The sequence below is a fragment of the Balaenoptera borealis genome, assembly GCF_965194805.1.
Source record: "Balaenoptera borealis genome assembly, chromosome: 12".
Taxonomy (NCBI): domain Eukaryota; kingdom Metazoa; phylum Chordata; class Mammalia; order Artiodactyla; family Balaenopteridae; genus Balaenoptera; species Balaenoptera borealis.
In genome coordinates this window covers 24,340,736-24,362,714 of record NC_138869.1, presented here as the reverse complement: position 1 = coordinate 24,362,714, position 21,979 = coordinate 24,340,736, and the positions used below count along the sequence as shown (strand labels likewise).

General features: G+C 40.4%; 1 protein-coding gene and 1 long non-coding RNA gene across 3 annotated transcripts in view; one reads left to right on the top strand and one right to left on the bottom strand.

Moving 5' to 3' along the window:
* The window catches only part of LOC309607563, a 736,883-nt gene that overhangs the window by 150,580 nt on the left and 564,324 nt on the right, over positions 1-21,979 (top strand). The window lies entirely within an intron of this gene.
* The window catches only part of MDFIC2 (MyoD family inhibitor domain containing 2), a 116,421-nt gene continuing 96,942 nt past the window's right edge, over positions 2,501-21,979 (bottom strand). For both annotated transcript variants that reach the window (XM_082346225.1, XM_082346226.1), the window contains one exon: positions 2,501-18,148. In XM_082346225.1, coding sequence (XP_082202351.1) covers positions 17,889-18,148 — 260 coding nt within the window. In that variant the 3' untranslated portion in view covers positions 2,501-17,888. The remainder of the gene's footprint in view (positions 18,149-21,979) is intronic.

Below are 21,979 nucleotides of genomic sequence, written 5' to 3'. Positions count from 1 at the left end.
AAAATACATGCGCCGAAGTGTTCACTGTGGTACCTTTTGCAACTTTTTGTGTAAAGAGATCTTTATTTGTTCATGATATAGCTTAAAAATTGTTTGAACATATGGACAATATATGTGCGTGTTTGTATGTCTGCAAAATATACAGTTGGATGGTCTCTATATGTACTTGCTGTGAAAAATGTATGGTGTATGTATATATCTATAAACACTCCCGCCCCATATGCTGAGCGTTATAGTTAGCAAGATGAACCAGTTGGCCGTTACACATGCTGGCAGGGCCATCCTAGGAGCAGTTTCTGGGGATGGATAGCACCCCATTCTCCAGGCCGCTTGTCTTATTGTCTTACGAGGGCTCTTCGAAACGGTTCCAGCCTCTTCTCCAGTGCCAGCATTTCTGTAGCCAGTGGATATTTTCCGCTCCTCTCTTATGCTGGAGACGTGTGGAGGGGAGGCAGGGGCATTAAAATAATTCTCTGCTCGAGGCTCTGATACACTTAAGACAGCCCTCTTCCTGGAATATATAAATGCCCGCAAATCAGCGTTTCTTAAGATGCAGTATCCTTCCTGGAAATCCTGTTAAAGGACATACCCTGGCTACTTGTCTCAGACTGAATGTGAATATAGTGAGGCTCATGATTTTCACTGCTGAGATATTAGCATAAATCTCCCACTAATGCATCTCTGCCTGTTAGTGGACCAGTTGCTGCAAGAAAATACGTTAAACTGAGAAGGGACGAATGTTTTGCAACTGGGGTGTGGTAGTGGGAAGCCAGCACGTGTGGGGCGTTTCCAGCTCGGCAAATACCACTGGGGAGGCACTGAGGATCTTCCCGCGTGGGTTATGAGAAATGATTAGATGCTTCATGAGGAAAAAGGATTTTTGTGTGGCTCATGGAGCAATCATAGGACCTTTATAATGGATAGAGCAGTTTCATCTTATGTTTTTCTCTCTGACGTCATACAGCACAACTATCTCATGAAGCCTGAGGCAGGGTAACTGTCCCCGTGTTAAAGACGGGGAAATTGAGACCCAAGAGGTTAAGTGCGTGTGAGACGTGGAACGTCAAGGCTGGCAGCGCTGCCGTGGTGCTCTGTCTTGCGGGCGCTCTCTGTCATTTTTCCTTGTTCTTTCTCCGCCTCCCTTCTGGAACCCCTGCTCCTCTTCTCTTTAGAAGTGAAATTTGTAGCCACTTAAACATTGCCTAGAGCACAGTGCTCAATAAATGTATTTTTGGTGTGTGTTGAATGAATGTTAGATGAGTGTCAATGACATCGTACGTGGGACCAAAATGCCTAAGCGTTCCAGTGGCTGCGGGGCAAGAGCAGGCCAGCATCTTGTCCCCCCCTCTTCTCTTGGCTGCGTCCACTGACCCCCCAGAGCAACATACCGAATACACCCCTAATGGGGTCCAATATCTCATTTTACTGAGAGTCTTGCTTGCTGAAGGCCGGTATCACTAGGATCTTTATTGACAAGCCCCGAGCTTTGCTTCTAAGCAGGTCTTTACTTGTTGATGAGAATGATGGTGTCTAGGGGTTGGAAGAAAACTTAGAGTCTACTTAAGCGCCTACTGCCTGTTAGGATACTTCCTGGTATAGCTGAATGGAGCCAGTAAACTTCTATGTGAGATCTTGGATTATAATGTCAGGCTTGCTATGTCCAGAAGTCTTCAGGGAAAAGTTCAACTCAGAAGGAAGATGTCCTTGTTGGGCAGGTGGATGGATGTGGTAGCAGGTTGTTCATGCACAGTTTCAACTATCCTGTGGCCTTCCTTTTCCTGCTCTGTCTCTTTTTTTCTCTTATCATGTGATGGGTTTTTGTTGTTCACTTAAGCTTGGGGTGTGTGTGTGTGTGTGTGTGTGTGCGCGCGCACGTGCACGCGTGTGCGTGTGTGTGAAAAAAGAGAAAAATGGATAAAGGGGAGGGAGTTCTGAGTTTTTTTCTTTGAGTTTTCGAGTGATGGAATTATGAACTGGAAGCCCATTGTCCTTGAGGATAAACGGCTTTGAATAAACTTAGCTTTTAATCTTAGCTCTAAAAGAATCTTGGTCAGATGTCTTAACTGTTCTAAGCCCTAATTCTTCATATGTAAAATGAAGGTATTCATACCTTTTTATGGTTTTTTTTTTTTTATGAAGCTTGGACTAAATAATACATATAAATTGTTTAGGCCAGTATCTACCACATAGCAAGCTCTCAGGCCAGTGGGAGCTACTCTAATAATAACAATAATAACAAAATGATAATAATGACAAAATAGTAATCATGTTGATAGTTACTAATATACATATATATTATATGTAATGTACATACAGTATATATAACACCCAGATACATACTAGCATATACCTGTATGGGTGTAATATATACTTATATATAACACGTAGGCCTTAGAAAATAGATATCTAAGACCTGAAAGCTTTTTACAAAGCCAGGGTCTCTTTTATATACCTGCATAGGCAAGAATCTCCTTTAATTGCACATGTTCAAGTCCTTGGCTTAACTTTCAGCTGTGCTATTGCTCATAGAACAGTCAGGGAGTACCAAGGTAGATTGTGCTACCCTGTATCCATTCATTCTTCCACAAAATATTAAATCCGTGCCAACCGTGTACCAGGGAGTATACTAGTTACGGGGTGTGCAGTGCTGTATAAAAGGCATACTCCTCCTGCTCTTACTGTGGAGTTACAAACTTAATTACGTAGCATGAAGGAAGAGAAAAGTGCTAAGGGATGATGAAACAAAGGCCTCCTAATTTAAATCTAGGTTTCAGAGAGGAAGAGTAAAAATCTGTGACCCGGAGGGCTAATTGAAGCTAGTCAGATGAAGGAACAGCCCATGCAAATGGCCTGAGGTAGAAAAGAGCACCTTAAGTTGGGGAACTGACTGTTTTTTTGCTAAGGCTGCAAGCTTTGTTCAAGGATCGTGGTGGGGAGCTTGGAATTAATCAGAGAACAATGGGAGATCACTGGAGGAGCAAGGAAGTGACAAGTTTTAGTTCCCATTCCGTTTTTAAGAGACTTCTTTTCACCGTCTCCCTAACAGCAGCTGCCCTCTTCTTGCTCCTTTCCCACCTACAGCAGCCCAGTGATGTTTCTGCCCTCTCTATCTAGTAAAACATGCCCAGAGAAAAGGATCTAATTTTCTCACTTCTGATAAGTTAAAGTGGCTGATGAAGCTGTATATTTTGTCTTGAGAGAACACTTACATCTTAACAGAGATCCAAGTTTAAGCCAAAGGAATGAATCTCTATGTGTGATTTTCTTTGCATCAACAACTCGATAAGCTGAAAGGGCTTCTTTTTCAGAGGAATGTGGCCTGCCTAACAGTGAGAGCTCAGAGATAAAGAGACCAGGGATAAAGTCCAAGCCCTGCTTCCTAGGAGTGTGAAGGGTGACTTAATCTTCTTAACCCTCTGTTTCCTTAACTGTAAATGGGGAAAATAATTCATAGAGTTGTTGAATGAACTGAAAAAATGCATGGGAATCAATACACCATTGTGGAACTTTTTATCTTCAACACTACTGTGCAGGGTCCGAGAACCACCTCCCTTCCCCTGAATTCTCCTTCTTTTGAAAACATTATCACAACGTTTCAGGATAATTTCAAATTGACTTTCTCATGATCTGTATCATGTCATCTATGTTTAGACATTTTCACACTTTCATCCGAAAACATTTTGGGTGTTCTTCCTTTAAGAAACATATACTTTCTTCCACACACATTTTTGCATATTACAAACTGTCTCAACGTGTAAATTATTTCCTTGAAATAATTGGCAATTTGGTGTCGGTGATGGGCAGGGGTGATTCAACTGAGAGCTCAAGAAAGAGATTTCAGGGAGGGGGCTGGGGAGGAGGTGGTCTTCACAGTCCATGGTGATATATGATAGGATAAAATAAATGTCAAGTAGGCTCAAATGCTCAGAATTCCAGTACTAAGATTGGCTGGAGGTCCTCATTTTGCCTTCAGAGCAGGGACTGGGCAGGAAACAAGTGTCCAATGGCGGTAACAAGTTTTTCAATTCCCATGGCATATGCCCTCCGAAAGCTTGCTTATCTCCCCAACCCCGCCCCATTCCACCAGCCCCCCTTCCAAAGAAAGGGGTAGGGGAGCTGCAAAACACTTGGCACAGGTGCAAGAAAGCTGAAAACGCCTGGCAGAGCTCTCAGGCGTCTTTTTCCACTCCGCACCAAATGTTTTACAGTCTTCGTGAGCCCATATAGATCCTGGCTTCTGCCCAGTCGTTTGTTTGAAACTGTAGGCTCCGAGAAAAGGCTCCACACTGCAGCTGGCCTTTAAACTGTATTTTATGGGGGAGAGCGTTCAGGGTACAGTTGGAATGAGGAGAGCTCGCCTTTGACGTTGGACGTAAAACTAACAGATTGGAGTGGGGTGGAGCTAACGCCCAGGAATTGTTGGTCTGTTCATTTTCCCAGAGAAAACTAAGCTTTTGGAAATTTCACCTCAATCTCAGGGATTTCACGGGCTAATTTATAAGGAGGCCCCCCAAATGTGACTTGAGCCCAATTTAGCTCAATTTTACTCAAACATGAATCTAATAGTTCCAAGTAATGGAGATGGCAGAATCGTTCTTAGTGATGTAAATTTCTCGCTAATTTAGGGCAACTGTGGCTTCGCTCCCACCTACATACAAGTTCATTATGAATGAACATTTACTAGCTAACGATTCGTCTTTCTCCTTCTCTGTAGCCTTTTTTGCCTCCTTATCATGCTTATGGCTCATGATTTCAAAGGATTAATGACTAATTAGATTTTTTGGTCACTATATATTAACGATGCAAAAGGAAAAGACTCCAACAGGAGGGTTAATCCAAAGTGAAATTTGAACATAAAAAGTCCCTCTTACTTAACAATTTAGGGAAAAGTAGGCATTTGCGTCCTCCTCAGACCTTTGGATTTACGTAACTATTCTTTGTTGAATACTTGCTGTGTCAACCACTCTCTTAGAGAGAGGTAATGTACTTTTTCACTATATCTTCACTCTGAGGTCTGAGTTTGATCTCCCTGTTCTAGGTGAGGAAACTGAGGCATAGGAAATTTAAGTGACTTGCCCAAAGAGATGACAATGAATGTACATCATGGATTTATTTGTCTGGTCCTTTTAAAAAGTTTTCAGTAACTATGACGAACAAAATATTCCCAGAATAAATGTTGCACCCACTTCGCTTTTGTCAGTGGCTTGTGTGAAATACTTACCCTGGAATGGAGTTAAAGAAAAATCCAATACTGCAGGAGCAGGGAGTTTCTCAGAGGTCAAGACATTTCTTTCTCAAACAGAGGAATCATGGAGTATGCAGCTGAATCTCCGAGTTAACTAATTAGTTAATCTGGAAGTTACAGTTTCTTTATTATTTTGGGAGCAGCTTTCTCTAAAAGCCAGCAGATACCCAATGTCCCCTGGGGTGCCAGAATTGTGACAAAAAGGTAGACCCTTCTTGAAATAAGCTAGTCATCACATACATGGCGTAATGTGAATCAGGGCCCCTGATGTTGTGATTCTATTCCGTTCTTATGAACGACATCAATAAATAAAGGAATGTTTTCCCAGTTCTCAAACTGAGAGCAGGTAAAGAAAAAAAAAATAATAAGAGCACGGATATCTATTTAGAGGGATGGTTAGACAGAGAAGGAGAGAGCACATCGCATACTGTGAAACAAAGAGAAAGATAAGAAGAGCGAGTGTGTCACTGCTTCCCCGTGGCAGAATCAAAATCTTCTTTTGGATGTCATGTTGAAAAGAATCCCAAATCTCAGTTCTGTAAAGCAGATGGATATTCCATGTTGGTGCAGATTCCTGTTTGAAGCAGTGTGGTTACAAAGATGGGGTGGGTCATTTGATTTTCTCTGAAGAACTGTCTTGTGCAGCTATCTAAAAGAATTATAATACCCCATGAAGTGCACCATCCATGATGCTTTTAAAAGTGTTAAATAAAGGCTTCAACCAATGTCTCAAATCTATTTGCCCTTATTAATAGACATGACTCTTTGGCTAATATATGTTTGGGAAATGCTGAGTTCAACACATATGTATAGGTGTTTTAACTGCAGGACTTCTCAGAGCCTTTAATCCGCCCTATGAGTCTCCAAGAAGGAGTAATATTATACCCCTTGATCTTAGAATGCTTATTCCACAAAGTATCTGCTTGAAACTAGTGTGGTGCCCAACAGCCTTAGGGAAATGCTGGGATACTGTCACTTCGCTAAAGAAGGGTCTGACTTTTTCATTTTTAGGGTAATTGAGGCTAAGCCCCCATCTACCTAGACATTCACTGTGAATGAGCTTTTCACAGTTAAGTCTTCTATCTCCCTCTCTTTAGTCCTTTTTGGTTTCTTATCATGCTTGGAGCACATAATTCCTAAGGATTAATAACTATTTAGATTTTCGACAACTATAAATTAAAGATGTAAAAGAAGAGACGAAAGCAGTAGGGTAAGTCAGAACTGAAATTTGGAGTCTTTTCTCTCACTGAATAATTCAGCTGTAAGCCCTTGCTGGAATAACTATGTGTGTTTATGTCACCTTTATGGGGAATCCTTGGGAAGAATCCTGAAATGGAGCCCGGGGTACCTCTTGGCACACTGTATTTTGCTTCTCAAGTTGTCAGGTGAGACTAATGCATTGTGTACTGAGCTGAAGCATGATGGGCAGTTTGCTTTGCCCTTTTCCTGTAAGAAAGGACTGTCTACATCCAAAGAGAATGCTAGTGTATGCAAATCCCCTGCTGAGGCCCTTTCCCATTAGGTGTGAAGTTGCTTGCCCTGTTGATGTCTAGACCTCCATCGTAGATTGCAGAAACACTTATTCTATTGGATCCCAAACAGAAGCAATTTTTATCTTGAAGCTAATGAAGCATACGCTTCCAGGGTCCTCTCTTGTACGGAGCCCCTTTCAACACATAACTGTGTTTTTATAAAATTGCTCAAGTAAGATATGTTTGCAGTCTTGAGTCTTAAAATGATTCTCCCTAGTATTGAGCACAAGCCCCACAAATCGTGAATTTGCCTCCATTCCAAAGAAAGCCTTAATTGGATTTCCCCACACAAGGAAAGGGCCGTATTAAAATTTCATCCATGGTCACATCTAATCTCAGGCATCATAATAAAAAGGCTCAGAACACCCCTTCCGTGTGCTGGAATGTTCACCTGAAGCTTTCGTACAGGTGCTCAGCTGTAGCTGTGAGCGTCCATTCTGTCTTTTCTCCCCCCAGTTATGGGACCATAGCAGCTTCAGGGCCTAGAACTCTTCAGTGATCGAAGTTTCCCACCAACCTCTGGGCAGAGCGTTGAAAACCTTGCAGAGAATATCTAGGCATTGTATAAACTTTACAGGACAGCAGAGAGCATGACTAACCCTTGAGTTGCCTCTGATACTTTTGGAAACTCCTTTTCATGATGAGTAAAAGAATCCGGTTTGCCAGATCCAGAACATACCACCTAAAGTCATCTAATTTCTATTTTAAGCTCTTCTGTGGACATTCAAATAGGTCATGCCATAGTCCTGACCCAGCGCTGCCAGGAGCTTGCAGTGTGACCTGCAAGACCCCTTCACTCCATCAGCACCTCAATACTCCCACCTGAAACACAGAAAGATCCTTTCCTCATCACATTGTATATTACCCAGAGCATCATAGGCTCTAATAACCAGAGGATTTCTTAATAGTTTCCCCTACCTTGTGTGACCATAGATTCATCCATTGGAAGAGAAAATCAAATCCTGAAAATGTTCTCCTCATATCCAATGATGGAATTTTTATTTTGGAAAATAATAACAGTGTTATTTTGAAAAAATTAACAGTTTTGTAATAGTTGGAAGGGGTTTGATTGCAATAGCGAGTTGGAGGGTGGTTATGCAGAGGATCAGAAACCTAACCGCGTAGACCTTTCTTGGGTGAAATATGACATGATCAACACAGAAGAGCCCCCAAGAAGCTTCCATGTTGTGACTTTATTCCATGGTGTGTTGAGAAATAAATGTTAACAGTATGTGTTGACCAAGCAGTACTCATGGAGTGTAGTCATAAAAGAAACTTTATATTTGTCTCTTACCACCTTTATATTTATTCAGCAAATGGAGTCCTTCCCTGGCCCTTGGATGTGAACTTAGGGAGGCCCCATGACATTCTGTTTAGTCTTCAGCAATAGACAGTCTTTAAGTCATAAACACAGCCTCAGTTCATAACTTAGCTTGAGCATTAATAGCCATGGTTCTGAATTTTATTCGGTCAATGTCTTCATCTGCTCTAGTTGGTGACTGCCATGTGAACTGGCTGCTGGAGGAGAGGATGTGTGGGTCTTTTCTCTTTCTCCAGCTGCCATTTTTCCTTCTCCACTCGCTTACTCACTCTGGTTTCTGGTTCTACCAAGGTTGAACAGGTTGAGGGGAGAGAAGAAGGGTTAGGAGGGTAGAAAACAACTAATTTGATTGATACCCTCATAAGATGGTGTCACCTTTTCTGAAACTGTCATATGTGTAAGATGCCAATTTCATTAATGATGCCTTTTGTGGGATCTTAAGAGAACCCATCATGGAGAACGTTCTCCCACTTGCAGTTCCTTTGACCTGGGAAAGTGAGCCCTATTTCCCCAGGTCTTGGTGCTATACACCTAATTGCCTTTCTGCCGAAGTCTCATAGATACTTTGGGTGGCCCTGTGACACAGGATGTGAGGCAGTTCTTGAACCGACTCTCTCCCAGGTACCTCACCCATATGTAGTCCATCAGAGGCACCCATACAACTCCTTGCCCACACTCACTCATGTGGGGGGCTTTCTCGGGGTGAAGGCCACTCTCTGTCACTCTGTTGACAAAGCAACTCACCCTTCTGATTTCCTGGGTGGGAGTTGACACTGTTCACCTCTTCCCAATAAAACAAGGGGAACACATCAAGCTCTCTGAGTGGTGACATTGAAGTCCCTCTCACCAGATTAAGGAGGAGGACAGACCCTCCCACTGCCTACCTTTTGAAATTGGCCAATCTGGACCTCAACCATGGTCTTCTTACAGCTTAAGTGGCTAACAACATGAGCTTTGGATTCACACAGACTCCTGAGTTCAAATCTCCACTCTGCCATCATGTTCCCTTGGCATGAGACAGTTATTTAAATACTGCAAGCCTCACTTTCCTCTTCAGTAAAATTCCTCAGAGTTTGTTGAGGAGATTCAATGAGATAATACATGAAAGGCCATTCATACGGTGCTTGGCACATAATAAGTGCTTATTAAAGTTATCTATTGTAATGAGTATTATCCTAATCTTGGGAGAAAAGGGTACTGTATCATAAGAGAAGGAAAAATAAAGACATACGGGAATTAGATACTCTGCTCATTTCCTGGATAAGTAACCAGGGAATAATGAAAAAGATGGCATATGGCTAAGTCTCAAAAGATTGGTGTGATGTGGGCTATTACAGAAATAGAGCATAAACATCTCTCGTGTTATGGGAACAAATGAGCTGGGTAGTGCTGCTAATAATAATTAGAGCTGAAAATGTTAATGAATGTACTATACGTACTAAATCTACACTAAAGATTTTGCTGAATTATCTCTTTTTACCCCTTACCATGACCCATGGGGTAGGTGTTAATAGCCACATTTTACTGATGTGAGACTCAGAGAGGTTTAGTTACTGATTCAATACATTTAGCTAGTAAGCAGTGGAGACAGGGCTGGTACCCACGTCTATCTTTAGACCTCAACCTTCTTATCTACTGTTACATGGCTACTTGAAGTCATTTAATAGAAGATACTTGCATTATAATTGGGCATTCTGGAGCAGGGGTGTCCTGACAGCCCAAACACCCCGAGACCAGAAGGGAGGGCCCTTGGGACGGTGAACCTTTGGGATGCTCCTCTGAGTGCCTAGGTGATATTCTGACCCCACCTACAGAAAAGGATCTAAGATCGCTTTAAACCAAAGGATGTCCTCCATCCTCCCAACGCCCTCATCCCCTAGAAGGAAGCTTGAATTACTCATAATTGCTATGTTGGCAACAGATAACACCAGAAAAACTGACAAGGATGTTTTTTCTGCATCAGTGGTATTAGTTATAAAATTTCTGCTCTCTCTGGGCTTTCACAGGGTATACTGATCATGGCATAGCTGTCTCCATCATGCAGAAAGCCCCAGCAAGGGCAGAGAGAACTAAATTTCAAGCATGACTAATAGTATATACACTGGATTCTAAGCCAATGCAAATGTGCTGAAAGTTCATCAGATGAGTTTCCACTGATTATTCCTACAGGACCAATCCAGCTATTGAGAAGTCAGTTTCCATTATCCTTCCCCATGCGGCAGAACTTGCCAGGGGCCTGGAATACAGTTTAGGCTCTAGTCAGATGGGATTTGCACTTCGTCCAACCCTGAAAAGTCACTCCTTGGCTATTAGTTTTCACTCTATTGTAAATAGCAAGAGGCAGATGAAAAAGTAAAAAATATGTTGGTTGGAAGATACTTATTCTCGCCTACCTAGGGCAATCAAAGAGGAGACATCAGCTCCAGATTTGGTAAGTAATAACTCACATTTGACTTTAATACACTGTGATAAACTTTGAGGAGTATATCTTTTAAAACATAAAATGCTTTACCTCTGATTTAAAGTTTGGGGGATTGGTCCTGTGCCGTCGGCAGGCTAGATTTAGCATCTCTGGAAATTCCAGAGCAATTTTAAACTACTCTTTTTGATCACTTGCTGCAGCTCCAGCTTTCAAAGAGAATGAGATGTTTTGGGAATGAATTGTGATGGACTTATATGAAAATTTATATGACCAAGAATTGGATTTGTTCCCCTGGAATATTATAGATTATGTTTTATGTTGGAATTACATCAGTGTGCCGAGCAGCAGAAGGCTGGCTTAATGTAGCTAAAAATATACCTTGACTTTCCACGTGGAATAAAACTCTCCCCTCCCCAACCGGTTCCTTCCCTAATGAAAATAATGGCTTCATGACTCATAGACATGATAGACAGTAGGGAATATTTGAGTCTTAAACTGAGAAGAGTTTGAGAAAGGACTAATGGTCCTTTTCTAATTTCTTTCCCATCCATCTCTTGCATCTTGTTTTTCCTGTCACCATCCTATTTCAGGCCTTCAGCACCCCATGCCTCATTGCAATGGCTTCTTTGTCAGTCTCTGGTGTCTCCTTGCTTTAATTTGTCCTGTACATTGTGTCATGGTCCATCTTCCTCCTACACCACTTTAATCATGTAACTCCCTGCCGTTCTTCAGTGGCTTTTCATTTGCTCCTAAGTACATCACAAAGGAACATCCAAGGCCCTTTCTAGATATGAACCTTGCCTCTTCCTCCTTTCCAAGCACTCACTTCCCAACCACGCACCTAGTCCAGGCCTCTACTAAGTCTTACCTGGAGCTGGGCAATAACCTCCCAACCGGTCACCAAATTTCTCTCATTCTTGCTTTCATTGAACCTACTGTTGCCAGTATAAGTACCATTGGTGGCATGCAGGATGATTTTTGGTGCTACAGACACTTTTATTCTCAAAATCATTTCTAATATCTGGCTAGTACATTATTGTAAAAATGTTACTAGTAGATCAAGACCATGAATTTATGCGTATTATTGCTAAGAATGAGAGTCATCAAAAAGGTGAGCTAGGAGGTAACTTCATGAGGTCTGTGGATCTGCTGAGGCCCTTCTTCAACATTCAGATCCCTATCTCTGCCTTATCTCTCTAGGAGCAGTTCCCCAGACTTGTGCCCTGAGCTAGGTGGTTTACTGCCTTGGCCACATGAGCAGATATTTGATTGTAACAATGGCGGAGTGACAGCTTTGGCACAATCCTACCTTCTTGCCTTCCTCCCCCATTGCAGGGGCCTGCACCTCATATTACAAAGCTGTACAGCCGTGATTTGAAACATTCATGCAGCTTTCTGAAGAGCCTCAATTACAAATGATGAGTAGCTTATCTGCTGGGAGAATCTTGTTCGATATTCTTATTTTTTTTTAATATTTACGGGAACTTGATGTTCAGTGAAGACCCTTAGGCAGAAAGTGCTGAAAGAGGAAACAAAGAGGATGTTGGAGAGGGCTGAACCTAGTGAAAGCTCAGAATCCACAAAGTAAGTTGTGGCTTTGTAAATTCACTGTAAGTACATTTGAGGAACAATAAACCATAAAAGAGGTTACCGTGACCTTGGTTTCTGCATAGCTTTTGAGATAAAAGGTCTCAGAATCAGAATGCATTTGGTTGACATAGTGTTGTTGACTGATTAAAAACAATTCATGCCCTCATGGAATACTGATGAGGGCTGGCCTGGGTGTGTGTACAGGATATGGACTCTGGAGGTAGAGATCAAAGTTGCTTTGCTAAAATGGAGCACTAAAATGTAAGCCTTCATAACCAGAGATGAATGGGGCACAGCTACTGGCATAAAGATTAAATTGCAATACATTCACTTTGCATTCACATAAAGATTAAATTGCAGTACATTCATTTATTACTTATTGGGTACATATCTTAAAAGCATATTAAAAAAAAAAAAGCATATTGAAGATGTTCCAGATTCTCATCATTGCACAGGATAACAACTTGGAAAACATTTACTATCACCGAATGGGTTTCTTTGAATAGTGTCATATTTTTCTGATTGCTTTTGCTTTAGAAGTGAATACTTGAACTTTATTTTGATTTGGTCATTTTTCATATGGACAACTTTTAGGCTTAGTGATTAAAAGCATAAACTTTGGAATGAACAGACCTGGGTTCAAGCCTTGTGACAATTGCTTACTTGGTATGGACCTTGGGCATGTTACTTAATTTCTTTAGGTCTCTGTTCTCCCTAGGAAAATAGGGATGTTAGTAGAACCTGTGTCATAGGGCTGTTTAGAGAATTGCGATAATGTATATAAAGCACTTAATCAAATATTTTCTTTTCTTTTTTTAAACATTTATTTATTTATTTATTTATTTTTAACAGTAGGTCCTTGTTGGTTATGTGTTTTAAATATAGCAGTGTGTCAATCCCAAACTCCCAGTCTATCCTTCCCCCTCTTCCCCCACCCCCAAATATTTTCTATTTGATATTTTTCTCATCCGTAAAATAAATAAGAATAATGTAGTAAAGGGAACACTTTCAGGCTCTCTGGTTTCTCCTAACTATATACTAAGAGTGCATGGTGAAGTTCAGGTGTTAGTAGATGGTATTGCAGTCCAGGTTTAAGAAATGCCTCAATGTCACCCTCCCACTCACCCTTTTTCCCTTACTGAGTTTTGGCAGAGGGAGCTATTGATTATATGGAAAGCAAAACAGCTAGACAGGCAACAGGCTCCCTTCTAGCGGTGCAAGCACTAATCAGGGCAGGTCTTTCTAGCCAAGACTGAATCAGAAAATATGGTTTAGATGTGAAGGTGTAAGTGAAGGCCTCTGCTTACTACTTCTTGAATCAAGATAGCTCTTGGCTAAGGTGCTTCCTCAATTGCCAACAGAGGTGTGACATGACCAGCTTAGTCCAAGACAGGAACCTTAGACAGGAGGCAAAATGAGAGTGTCCTGTTTTAGAGCTGATCTTTAAACCAGGTTCCCCAACCTAAATTACACCACCAGGTAAAATGTGGCCCAGTGAATGTCCTGGCTTCTGACCCAAGAGGTCAACAACCATTCCTCTCCTGGAGTCAGGGAGGGAGCTGAAGGATCATCATTTCCCCACATTCCTTCTCAAAATGTGGAGTCTGTTGAGCTAGGGCTGCTAGACTTAGCAAACAGAAATATAGGACAACCACTTAAATTTGAATTTCAGATAAACGAGGAATCATTTCATAGTATAAGTGTGTCCCATGCAATGTTTGGGACATGCTTATACTAAAATATTTTTGTTATTTATCTGAAATTTAAAGTTAACTGGGCATCCTCTCTTTTACCTGGCAAGTCTGTTTCTAATAGTTTTTTTAAGGTCAGTTTGGTGATGGTTCATTGAGACTGATAGAGAGGCTTGCAGAGCTCTTTGGGGAGGTTATCCTGTGTGTTGTAGGATGTTTATTAGCATTCCTAGCTTTTAATCACTAAAGGCTACTTGCATCCTTCCTCTTTCCATTGTGACAACCAAATATGTCTCCAGACATTGCCAAATGATTGCCAAATCACCCCTAATTGAGAACCACTGCTTTAGAGATAGTGGCAAAAGCGAGGCTGTGAAGCATATCAAGATGGTAGACCTGGATAAAGGTGGTACTTTCATCCAGTCAAGATGGTAGACCAGAAGGTGGCACTTTTATCCAATCAAGATGGTAGGCCAGAAGGTGGCACTTTTATCCAATCAAGATGGTAGGCCAGAAGGTGGCACTTTTATCCAATCAAGATGGTAGGCCAGAAGGTGGCATTTTTATCCAATGCTGATACAGGTCCTGTCCCTTCCCCCGTTTTCATCCCTCCCCACATTCTGGACTCCTTCACAGTAATGTAAGGAGCTGTCTAGACATACGTAGAGGATCTCATTAATACAGTTTTGGTCCAGTGTTGATTATGATCACTGGAAAATTATTCTTTATTCACTCTGCCTTTCTAAACAGCTCACATGAGGCTCTATATGGCAGCTCTTCAGGTTTTAACTCAGATATCTTTTTCAAAGAACACCCAACAAACTATTAAACCAAATACTTAAATTTTATAATTTTATCACAGGTCATCAGTTTGTGTACCCTGGGTGAACTTAGCATTTGATGGGCAAAATTCTTAGAGTCAAAGTGCCTCTCTTAAGTGTATGTATTATTCTTTTGCTTCATTTTGTAGAGGGAGAAATTTGGAGGCATTGGATAATGAATTCTGTCCTTCAAACGTTTCCACCTTCACATTTATCCTTGAAAAAATGCTGATATGCCTTCATGTGATGTTTCCTATTTGTAAAGCTTCCCTGACTGTGTTGTCTTACTTCGTTGGAAAAAACTGAAGGGACTTTTGCTTTATTAACTTTGATTGTCCAGCATTGATAATTAATTTTTTAGGCCTGTCAGCTTATGTAGTGGGAAAATTTCATTAGCAAGTTAAATGTAACTTCGTTTTTTCATGGCTTTCCATATTTTGTAGGCTTTTAGAGAAGCAGTGGTTTTATAAAAATACATTGAGCAAAGCAAAGACAATGTACTTATCTGGTTATATTGCTGTGGGAAAAAACATTTCTCTTCTGGAATCCCTATAAAGTTTGTATGTTCTCAGATCTCTCTTATCTAGTGTGCTTCCTTAAATCAGAATATTCTTTTCCCTTAAAAGCCCACCTTAAAGAACAACATTATCTTTATTTGTGATCACCGGCCTTCATCATTGCAGAAAAAAAAATCTGAGCCTTCTCAGATTCTGATATTTGTATTTAATCAATAACCACATTCCTTTTTCATCTGTCTTACCTCTGCAATTGCATTTTCCCAGCTGCGTATATTTTATTGTGTAAGAATTCAATTGAAAGAGCCATTCATGTTTGCAAAAAGGATGATGTTTTATTATTGGTGATAAAGAAAAGAAATTGCACACTTTGTATAACCGATCCTTTCTGTTAGAGCATGGAGCATGGTGAATTCTGAAAGTGAGGAATAAGTTAACAAACCGTGGTAAGAGAGGCCACAGAAAGATCTTGTAGTATTCTGACCACAGTATAAAATAAGACCTGACAATTCTTAACGTCTCTAATTGACAAGCGTTCAATTCACGTTTGAAATGGACCATCTTTGCCCAATTTGAGGGTATGTAGACTAGAAAGAATAAGGGGATGATGGTCAAGGTAAATAACTCCGATATGACATGGCCTGATCAATGACACCAGGTACCATATTATTGGGACAGGATTCCAGAGACCTCCTACAGGTCCAGGTGTTCCTCCTTGAGTGGCTGGATCAGGGGGAGGTGGGTGGGTGCTTGGAGAGGGGCCAGGTGGCTGGGGGTACAGGGGGAAGCCCTAAGGAGGTTCACGGTAGCAACTGTTTATGAGCCAGTCTAGTAGTAGTTTAATATTTGAACAGTTGAAGTAGCTGTACCGCTGTGTAGAGCTGGACTAAGAAGTGGAGAATCCTGGGGTGGTACAGTGTCGTTAGAAAATTAGACCACCGGTTCGAGTTCCCGACACTGCCATTAAATCACTGTACGGTCTTGGATAAGTCAGTTCTTGGGGTCCTCTATTTTCTCTTATGAAAAATGAAAATACCGGGTAAGAACAGCTCTAAGTCCCCTTCTTAAGAGTTTACATTTTTCGCTCATAAAGATCTACAAGTTCTATGCATAGAGAATAGAGTTGTCTCTGAGCTTCTGAAAAGCACTGAGACCAAAGCGTTTCATAAGGGGTGGGCAATCACATGCTCTGTACTTTGTGGAAAACATGATAGTCAAACAGGGATGAAGCCTGCATTAACCGTGGACGGTCTGTGCTATCAGGAACAAGACAAGAGCAGCTCAATGCCTTTTGATGGGAAGCTTAAAAATATTTGCAAAAGATTAAGAGTTTTCAGCGTTTTGAGGAAGTTACTGCAGAGTAGAAGAATGTGCTAGTTGACTAGAGAAACAAAACAAGTGTAGCTTTTGTCCAAAATTACCTAAGTCAGGCAAAGACAGGTATTTTGGAATTTATTGTTGTTGTTTGCCTAAATCATAAAACGTTCCCTCTCCATTTTACTTTTGTGTTCTTTGTTCGGTTATTGATATAGTGTGCTTTTTTATATTCAGTGAAGATGTCCATGGGAATATTTAAGCACATGTTTGTGAGCAACGCCATGCCTACAGAAAGTAAAGAAAATTCCAAAGTCACTTCAACCTGCCCAAATTGTTTTAATTCGTTTGAGTTGGAAGTCACTTTCTACGTTTGTATCACATCTTTAAAAAATTTTTTGTAAGTATGAGGAAGTGCTCAACATAATTATGAATCAGTTGAATTATCAGAAATAGAAAAAAAATATATGGTTTCTGAAGCACATGCTGTATTAGGAAACTTAGTGCTGAATAAGTACCTGCACGTGTATTTCTTTCAGGTGCCTACACAACTCGTCGTTCAGTAAAATGAACTGGTTCTGTTTTAATATCCTGCTGCCTATTGTACCTGACAAACAGAAATGAGGAAAATGACAAATGGATGATCTGGGGTCATTTTCTTGAAACTTGCACATAATTCCCACTTCTGCTCATTAGAATAAAGAAAAGCCTTTCTGTAACAAATTAAGAACATGCATAACCTGTTATGATATAGTCATAGACATATAATAATACAGTCTAGAATTACAGTACTCTCTCGAAGTACATCATATTCAAAATTCCCTGGATATGTCTTGGAGACATGTGTAGTAATTACAGGAACACGGTTTCTAATTCATTTAATTCCCTGTCCTACCTAAACAGAACATATAAGTGAATTTTAAGAGACTGTACAAATAAATTTTTAATTGCAAAATGATGTTATACAATGCATTATTAATAATAACCAACAATGCATAATGTTTATACATGAGTCCATTAGAAGGACAAGCTAATGTATGTCAGTTCTAAAAGAATGTGCTAATTTGTCCTGAATTTGTGAATGAAGTTGAATCCATGATGCAAGCCAATGAGTGCAATAACAGAATGGTTTCACATGCTGTTTTACAGTTAAGAAACATCTTGTACCTATGGCATTTAAGAGGTATTTAAGATTTGTTCATCACATGTGATCAAGATCTGAATTTTCAGTGAGCCATGCGGTTGGGAAATTTGGAATAAGGCCATTGAGTTGACAATACTAGCTTTTTCCCAGACAGGTGCAGAATAAAATGGTCTGGAGCATCCAAGAAATGTATACAGTCCTTACATTTCAGCGCATAGAAATCACAGTCTCATTGTAATGGAGTTTCCCCCGGGGGGCCAAAGGGTCTGCCGGAACGTGTTTCCTTTGTCGCACTAGTGGTAACAGATTTCTGAAATCTCCATGGCCAGCTCCAGACACTCACTGGTCTCCTGGCAAGATTCAAAAAGGCTGAAGTCTATGTCACAGTTGCAGTTGCAGTCATTCCGGGAGTGGCTTTCATCTGAGGTGTGGCGATACCTGTGAGAGGGGCAGCACAAATTGGTACACACCGTTTCACACGTATCCGGGAGCATCAGGAGACAATCCAAAAACTGGCAAAACAGACAGGTGAGGATGAGGGAGGCACAGTCCTCTGTTTAAAGAAGAAGAAAGACAATTACAGGTGGCCCATCTGGGGGCGCATATGAAGAGGAGGCGTGTGCAGTGGTGTGCTTGATAACTTTATAGCCAACTCTTAATTATTTATCCGTATTAGGGGCGATGTACACCAGTTATTCTCTCAAACTCCCCCTCCCCCATCCAGTACTCACTCTACTTAATTAATTGTTTCATTAACTTCCTGAGCATTTCCTATTGATTCCACGTGATCTGGTTATTTAAAGTGCTGTCACTTTTTTAAACTCCTTTATTTACGTTGCCTGCGGAGGTGCTGGGAAGCCGCACAGTTAGCTGCCTATCTGGAAACCTTGCAATGGTCTGAAAAACAGAGCGTCCTCCCCAAGTGCAGGGAGCTTGCAGCAGCAATTAGATTTGGGGACAATGAGAGATCATACACATTTCTGGCTTCTCATCACAAGGCTTTCTTATTTGTTTGGTGTGGATTCCAGTAAATCTGCCACACCCATATTCAAATGTGAGTGAAAAGCACATTTCAAAACCTAACATAAATGATTTTTAAAATAATCATAGTTGTTTCGGGTTGTATTTTATTTTTAATCCCTGTCTTCTTTTTCCTCCAGTTATGTAAAGCCTTGATTTTATATCAAGTTAAATGAAATATGGCATCGTATACACCTAAAATGGTATAAATCTTATCAGTCCTCTTTAAGAAAATTGGTTTAAAAATTTACTATGCATACTTGTAAAAATGTGAAAAGTATCTCTAAGGCATTGAAGGTAATTGGTAGTTCTAGCCAAACAGCTGTGATGGGTTATAGATTATTGTATTTTTTGTTTCCATAAAGGGAATTAGTTAGAAGATGTAGCAGTTCTCTTGTTAAAATTATAACTTCTTAACATCTTCCTTCCTTCCTTCCTTCCTCCCTCCCTCCCTTCCTTCCTTCCTTTCTTATTTTTAACATCTTTATTGGAGTATAATTGCTTTACATTGTGGTGTTAGTTTCTGCTGTATAACAAAATGAATCAGCTGTACATATACATATATCCCCATATCCCCTCCCTCTTGCGTCTCCCCCCCACCCTCCCTATCCCACCCCTCTAGGTGGTCACAAAGCACCGAGCTGATCTCCCTGTGCTATGTGGCTACTTCCCACTAGCTATCTATTTTACATTTGGTAGTGTATATATGTCCATGCCACTCTCTCACTTCGTCCCAGCTTACCCTTCCCCCTCCCTGTGTCCTCAAGTCCATTCTCTATATCTGTATCTTTATTCCTCTCCTGCCACTAGGTTCTTCAGGACTTTTTTTTTTTTTTTTCTTTTAGATTCCATATATATGTGTTAGCCTACGGTATTTGTTTTTCTCCTTCTGACTTACTTCACTATGTATGACAGATTCTAGGTCCATCCACCTGACTACAAATAACTCAGTTTTGGTTTCCTTGTACGGCTGAGTAATATTCCATTGTATATATGTGCCACATCTTCTTTATCCATTCATCTGTCGATGGACACTTAGGTTGCTTCCACGTCCTGTCTATTGTAAATAGTGCTGCAATGAACATTGTGGTACGTGACTCTTCTTGAATTACGGTTTTCTCAGGGTATATGCCCAGTAGTGAGATTGCTGGGTCATATGGTAGTTCTATTTTTAGTTTTTTAGGGAGCCTCCATACTGTTCTCCATAGTGGCTGTATCAATTTACATTCCCGCCAACAGTGCAAGAGGGTTCCCTTTTCTCCGCACCCTCTCCAGCATTTATTGTCTGTAGACCTTTCGATGATGGCCATTCTGACTGGTGTGAGGTGATACCTCATTGTAGTTTAGATTTGCATTTCTCTAATGATTAGTGATGTTGAGCATCCTTTCATGTGTTTGTTGGCAATCTGTATATCTTCTTTGGAGAAATGTCTATTTAGGTCTTCTGCCCATTTTTGGATTGGATTGTTTGTTTTTTAGATATTGAGCTGCATGAGCTGCTTGTATATTTTGGAGATTAATCCTATGTCAGTTGCTTTGTTTGCAAATATTTTCTCCCATACTGAGGGTTGTCTTTTGGTCTTGTTTATAGTTTTCTTTGCTGTGCAAAAGATTTTAAGTTTCATTAGGTCCCATTTGTTTATTTTTGTTTTTAGTTCCATTTCTCTAGGAGGTGGGTCAAAAAGGATCTTGCTGTGATTTATGTCATAGAGTGTTCTGCCTATGTTTTCCTCTAGGAGTTTGATAGTCTCTGGCCTTACATTTAGGTCTTTAATCCATTTTGAGTTTATTTTTGTGTATGATGTTAGGGAGTGTTCTAATTTCATTCTTTTACATGTAGCTGTCCAGTTTTCCCAGCACCACTTATTGAAGAGGCTGTCTGTATACTCTTGCCTCCTTTATCAAAGATGAGGTGACCATAGGTGCGTGGGTTTATCTCTGGGCTTTCTATCCTGTTGCATTGATCTGTACTTCTGTTTTTGTGCCTGTACCATACTGTCTTGATTACTGTAGCTTTGTAGTATAGTCTGAAGTCAGGGAGCCTGATTCCTCCAGCTCCATTTTTCTTTCTCAAGATTGCTTTGGCTATTAGGGGCCTTTTGTGTCTCCATACAAATTGTGAAATTTTTTGTTCTAGTTCTGTGAAAAATGCCATTGGTAGTTTGATAGGGATTGCATTGAATCTGTAGATTGCTTTGGGTAGTATAGTCATTTTTACAGTGTTGATTCTTCCAATCCCAGAACATCATATATCTCTCCATTTGTTTGTATCATCTTTAATTTCTTTCATCAGTGTCTTATAGTTTTCTGCATACAGGTCCTTTGTCTCCTTAGGTAGTTTTATTCCTAGGTATTTTATTCTTTTTGTTGCAGTGGTAAATGGGAGTGTTTCCTTAATTTCTCTTTCACATTTTTCATCCAGAAGTGTATAGGAATGCAAGAGATTTCTGTGCATTAATTTTGTATCCTGCTACTTTACCAGATTCATTGATTAGCTCTAGTAGTTTTCTGGTAGCATCTTTAGGAGTCTCTGTGTATGGTATCACATCATCTGCAAACAGTGACAGCTTTGCTTCTTCTTTTCCAATTTGGATTCCTTTTATTTCTTTTTTGTCTCTGATTGCTGTGGCTAAAACTTGCAAAACTATCTTGAATAACAGTGGTGAGATTGGACAACCTTGTCTTGTTCCTGATCTTAGTGGAAATGGTTTCAGTTTATCACCATTGAGAATGATGTTGGCTGTGGGTTTGTCATATATGGCCTTTATTATGTTGAGGTAAGTTTCCTCTATGCCTACTTTCTGGAGAGTTTTTATCATAAATGGGTGTTGAATTTTGTCAAAAGCTTTTTCTGCATCTGTTGAGATGATCATATGGTTTTTCTCCTTCAATTTGTTAATATGGTTTATCACATTGATTGATTTGTGTTTATGGAAGAATCCTTGCATTCTGGGATAAATCCCACTTGATCCTGGTGTATGATCCTTTTAATGTGCTGCTGGATTCTGTTTGCTAGTTTCTGTTTCCTTCCTTTCTTTTTCTTTCTTTTTCCTTCCTTCCCTCCCTCCCTCCCTCCTTTCTTTCTTTCTCTCCCTTCCTTCCTTCCTTCCTCCCTCCCTCCCTTCCTTTCTTCCTTCCTTCCATCCTTCCTTCCTTTCTTTCTTTCTTTTTTTAGTTAAGAAAGTCTCAAAAACATGTGAGGGTTTTGAAAAAGGGTAGGTAAGTGTTCACGTGATATAGCATCTAATTAATTAAAATCAGCATCCTGAAGACTTGATGGTTGAAAGTAACATTCTAGCATGAATTGGAGAAAAATTCCTTCCTCCTGATGGGCTTATCAATTAATTAACATTAGACTTTTTGT